The sequence below is a fragment of the Camelina sativa genome, chromosome 4 (assembly GCF_000633955.1).
Source record: "Camelina sativa cultivar DH55 chromosome 4, Cs, whole genome shotgun sequence".
NCBI lineage: Eukaryota > Viridiplantae > Streptophyta > Magnoliopsida > Brassicales > Brassicaceae > Camelina > Camelina sativa.
Genome location: NC_025688.1, coordinates 22,638,148 through 22,644,320, shown reverse-complemented (window position 1 = coordinate 22,644,320; position 6,173 = coordinate 22,638,148). Strand labels below are relative to the sequence as shown.

At 30.7% G+C, this 6,173-nt stretch overlaps 1 protein-coding gene across 1 annotated transcript in view; it reads left to right on the top strand.

Annotated features, from left to right (window-relative positions):
* Positions 1–1,514, top strand: part of LOC104781882 (probable WRKY transcription factor 35) — a 3,444-nt gene extending 1,930 nt beyond the window's left edge. The window contains exons 2-3 of the mRNA XM_010506666.1: positions 40–180; positions 767–1,514. Coding sequence (XP_010504968.1) covers positions 40–180; positions 767–1,340 — 715 coding nt within the window. The 3' untranslated portion in view covers positions 1,341–1,514. The remainder of the gene's footprint in view (positions 1–39; positions 181–766) is intronic.

Below are 6,173 nucleotides of genomic sequence, written 5' to 3'. Positions count from 1 at the left end.
ACGACGTAATACTTACATGGGTCTTCAAAATGGATGCAGGAAGAGCCAGACAAAGAAAGTGGTGTGCATACCAGCTCCAGCGGCGATGAACAGCCGGTCCAGTGGAGAAGTGGTTCCGTCTGATCTATGGGCTTGGCGAAAGTACGGTCAAAAACCCATCAAAGGTTCTCCTTATCCAAGGTAATACTCACACACACATATATTCATGCATTTCTATAGTTATGATAACCCTATGTTCGCGATCGTCTATACTGACTATACATATTACGAATATATATAAATATATAAGTATGTTCTTTCAATAGGAAAGTTTTGTAACAACCTGAAAAAATCACTATTTTTAATACAAAAATGTATATGTCGGTTGGTTCCATTGTGTCTTATTATTTCGACGCAAGTTTCGTAAGGAAAGGAATACTTTTTTTGTTGATTAACCACTGAAAAAGAATTCACATGTAAGTAGAATTTGCACCTTTGCATCTCCTTTCACAAAGAATATTGCAGGTGCAATCATTAGCATGGAACTATAAAAGTATAAAGTTCGTTCAATTTTCTACGGCGCACATTAAGCCTGTTAAATTCCTTATTGGGACATTTGATGCACACTTATCTTATAATCATAATATAGATTCAAACGGAAAAACTAGAATATCATTCAGATTAATTGATGATTATTATTTTTAATAATAAATCTGAAATGGTATAGATACAAAAAAAAAAAAATGTCTTTTGTGGTTATTTGAAGGATATATTTTTTGTTTCTCAGGGGTTACTACAGATGTAGCAGCTCAAAAGGTTGTTCAGCTAGGAAACAAGTCGAACGTAGCCGCACTGATCCAAACATGTTAGTCATTACTTACACCTCTGAACATAACCATCCATGGCCCACTCAACGCAATGCTCTCGCCGGCTCCACTCGTTCCTCTTCCTCCTCCTCATCAAACCTTTCTTCCAAATTCTCAACCGCAACCGCAACTACGTCTCCCTCATCCAGATTCTCCCAAAACAATAATAACAAAGATGAACACAATAAGTCCCACTTGCCTTCCTCTTCCACTCCTCCTTATGCGGCCGCGGGGGTTAAAGAGGAGAAGGGGGAGGAGCGCCATGACAATATGGAGTTCGATAATGACGTTGAAGATACGTATAGACCGGAGTTGTTGCCCGAGTTTCAACATCAGCCGGAGGATTTCTTCGCAGATCTTGACGAGCTTGAGGGAGACTCTTTGAATATGTTGCTATCTCACAGTAGCGGCGGAGGCAACATGGATAACACATCGACCATTCCCGACGTTTTTAGCGATTTCTTTGATGACGACGACTCCTCAAGGTCCTTATAAATATTCTAATTATGTAAACATAGAATTATATTATTCTTGTGATACGATTGTACGAAATGACGTATTAGTCCTAGCGTATACCACGGTCGCCGAGTAGCCAATTAAGAGAATTCAAGTCATTTACAATTCATTTTTTTAGATGAGATCCATCTAGTTCACTAAAACTCCATTGTATTTTTGCTAGCTTATGTGTTTTAATTTTTCTTTAAAGACTGTTTATAAAATTTAACGAGCAAAACTGTTTTTTTTCCCTTTTCCTATAATCCGAAGATCTCAGACTAGAGTCCAAACTAATTTTCAGTGCTTACAGAAAAAGACCAAATATATTGTTGTCATATAAGCATTCACATTTCACATTAAATTGATATAATTGAGATTCCAATTGGAATTTTAATTTGAAAACTGCTTTTTGGTACAAGCTATTTCTAACTACATACAATGAACTCAAATTCAAGAGGTGGCCAGAGCTTATGTGGCTCTTGTTAAGAGCTAAGACAGTTAATTTAATTCCTTGGGTCATTAATTTATCCAGTTTAGTCTAAATCAATTAATTAATAGGAATGTATGGAACGACATGGATATACACATAGGCGATACGTGTGTATAATAAATTTGTGCTTGTGCGTGCTAAACTGGTACTGCGATGGAGCAAGAGAAGTGGGGTTAAGGAATATTGGTGGATGGGACACAAAGCGAAGATGTTCATCCACAGTATTAGTAGCATGACTCAGACTCACCCATTAATTATAATTGAATTTCTCAGTTGTGAAGATGTTGCCTTTTGATATTTTTCCTTTAGACAAATGTTTTGGGGAAGGAGATATTTGAAAAATAATCTCCAAAAACTAAAATTAAAAAACTAGCTCATGATCGAATATAAATTTAAGAAAACAGTTCATGATAGTGAGAACAATTTCTCTTTTTGACCATGCATGTGGATGATCTTGGAAGGCAGGAAGAAAACCCTAGTTTCATGGCTTTTCTTACGGGACGAATTAAATAAGAATCCCATATAAATAGTCTTTATTCATTCTGGCTGAATTGTGACTCGTATGATATTTGTATAAATTATTAGAGAAATTGTATTACAAAAAATATATGCATCGTTTACGAACTTTCTTAACTTAATAGTTAATTAGTACAACCTGTTTTTATTTTACTTAAATCATATTATTTATTGACTAAAATGAGTTATGTTATACATATATTTGAAATAGACTTGTCTACTTTGTTTCTTGATTTCTAATCTTATCCATCACCTTGAACTCTCTGTCCCGGCTAGTATTTGCCTTTGACTAAATTCATTTCTAAATTCTTTACAGCGGCATGTGTCTAAAAATTAAATTAATCAAATAAAACTGTGCGACACATTCTTCAATTAACGTAAACAACTAAAAAAAAAAGAATCACCTGGTAGGGTAATAAAGATTATATGATGATAGAAGAGAGTGTGTGGGATCTCAACTTTTGATCAAAATCATTCTGGAAATAGTGACCTTAAGTTTTGTCAAATCCATCGGATTCTGATTGATAGAAAGAAAAGTTGCATCACAACCTATTTAAAATTATTTTCTAAGGAAAGTGTTTGATTTGATGAGGGGGCAAGACAAGAAGAACAGTCGAATATTACACGTTTAATTATCATAATTTTTACTTTTCTATGGGTTTTAATTTTATTCTCTCACGATGGGACATATAGAACGAGAGGCCAATATTAATTTGGACGAAGATTTTGGTGGGTAAATAGGCTTATGGATGCTACTATTTGGTGTCACCTTCTTTTAGATTAATGAAAGTGTTTACTATGATGTTTATTTTGGGTATAATTATGGGACATTAACTTTTGGTTATATATCGAGAAAATAATAACATGATAAAGTATAGTGGTAAGTCCCATCGATAAGCTTTTTAGACTAGCTTCGTTGTAACCTTAAATCATAATAAGGAGAATAAGCCAGTAAGGTGATAATGATGGTTTGCTAATAAATTTAAGACTAATCAGTAATCCCTCCAAATAGATAAACTAAAGTTATGAATAATTAAGTATATAATAAAATGTGGTGTTGCTATTGCTATAGTAAGTATATTTAGTTGAGTTAATAAGTACGATGTGGTGTTTTGAAAGTTTAAATATAATATCAGACAACGCAGACTTTTCTCAACTCTAGTCTAGCATGATTAAAATCGCATTTCTAAGAAAATTTTGAAAGTCTAACCTCTTGTCCAGTTCTAAGAAAATATTAAAATCGCATTTGTGTCTTAGACAACATCTTCTTCTCAGATTTATAGCCCAACGCAGACTTTTCTCAACTCTAGTCTAGCATGATCTTCAGAAACATTCTCTCCCCTAGCTTAAGTGAAAACTCAGCTAAAATACACACAAATCAAGAAGGAAAAAAAAAAAATACCAATATCAAAAAATCGTTTTTTGACACATATAGCATTACTATTAGTAAGGTGGCAATTTCTTCATTCAATTCCTGATGATATATAGATTTTAATAGTATGATATTTGTAAAAAAAATCTTAAAGTGTATTTAATATCCAAAACACTCCCAAAATTAAAGGAAACCCACGTTCCTCTATTAAAAGTAAAAAATAATCATCATAGCGAAAGAATCTATACTAATAAAAAGTATGAGTTATAAGTTCTTAGCGCCGTCCATATAGGATTTTAAACAACCAATAAAAATTTGACATATCACTTATTAACATTTTATACAATTTCCAGAATTTTCCATATTAAAAATTATTTTAAACAATCTATCATGATTTGACATGTCATTCATTAATATTTTTTAAATTTACAGAATTTTTTACAAAAAGGAAAATTTTAAATTTATAGAAATCAAAGAACTAAGCACAATATCCGACATCGGCTAGAAATTTTTTAGACAATGGTTCAGAACCAGTATAAATAAGATTAATATGCTTCCAACAACGAATGAGCAGGAAAGCTTGATTTATTAGGCATCCAAGTTTAAAAGTTTTATTTGGTTTGATCTGGTTTTTTATTTGATCAAATTAAAACTTTAAACAGTTTCAAAAAAATATTCTAATATTTAAAAATTTTAAAAGTTTAAATATTATAAATATTGAAACTTTTAAAAGTTCTTAGCTTTTAAAAAGTTTTTAAATATTATAAGTTTTAAATTTTAAAAGTTTAAAATATTATAAATATTGAAAATTTTTAAAAGGTTCAAATTTTATATTTCGAAACCTTTTAAAAGTTTAAAATATTATAAATATTGATGCAAAACATAAATTATCTTATTTATCTACATTTGTGCTTTTTATTTCTTATGAGCTGTAAAACATATTTTTGTGTATGATTTTATAGATGAGTTGATATTCTTTCATTAATTTTTTAATTTTGGGTATAAGGAAGAAGGATTGACATCGCAAGACTTTAATTTGATGTTTGGGTCAAATTTTGAGGTTTAAAGAAGAAAGATGGACGACAAACACACATATTTTATTAGCTATACATAGGCATGACCAGGGCTACGGTTGTCACGGTTAAGGTTTATTAACCATCGGTTATGGTTAGAAATTTTTGTAACCTTAACCAGAATCGTTTAAATACGGTTACGGTTCAAGCGGTTACTGTTATATACGGTTACAGATATTTGATAATATGATACGGTTGATATTATTTGATGATATAATATAATTGATATTATTTATTTATAATTAATATGTTCTTATAGTGTACTCATATTTCTATATATCATATGATTCATATTAAATAAATAATTATTAGTATATTTTATTATGTTTTTAAAATCTTATAAACCAAGTAAGGATTTTGGTTTGAGAAGTTTCTAAACGCGTGGGTCTAAAACCAAATAAGTATATGGATAAAATTGTCAATAATTGGGTGCATGTGTTGACTATGCTGGTAATCATGAATTTCACAAATTTTATGAGAAAAGAAATGATTATGCTCTTGGAGTTTGATGGGTTAACAAGTTGTGTGGTAGTCTAAAAAAAGGTTTTTCAGTGGAAGAATGTGAAGAAGTTGACGAGGAAGAAGAAGAAAAAGAGTATAACGAAGAACCAAATGGTAAAAGTTACGATGACAATTAACATAAAATTTGACAATGAAAATGACAAGAAAGAATATGAAAAATAAGAAAACATTGAATAAAAAACACGAAAACATAGGTGGTAGCGATCAATTAAATATGAAAATGAGTTAAATTCATGATTATAAAATTGTTTCATTTTTCTGGTGGTCAAAGAAAATGGTTTAGGATATGTGAAGTTCGCCTGGACGTCAAGTTAAATTTATGATTTTTTTTATCAGATTTGATTTTATAACACAACTGATTTTTATATTTAAAAAATTGTGTATCTGAAATTTAATTTTTTTTTAATTTTAATTTTTATGAGATAATATGTTATTACCGTAATCAATCATATATAATTTTTATCAAAATATATCAAATTACGCCTGGGTTCAAAACCTAGTAAAATAAAAAAAAAGTGATATGAAGATCTACACATTAGAGCACGACTACGGAGATACCCTCATGATCCCATGATTCCTAGTTCCTACAACTAAATCTCAGTATTATATAAGTAAACTCAGTTAAATGATGTTTCTAAATTTAATTTATAACCAAACTACTTCATAAACAGAGATTTTATAAAGTTAAATTTTGTTCCCCCGTAAATAAAGGCGTGATAAAAATAGTAAATACTAAATTCGAGAATCCCCAAAATCAAGGCACCAATCACTCAACGGCCCTTTTCTATCGGGAGAACTAGAGATTTTGTTTATTGTTCGGGCTTAAATCTTGTAAGACCCACGAAACAATAAGCCCCAAA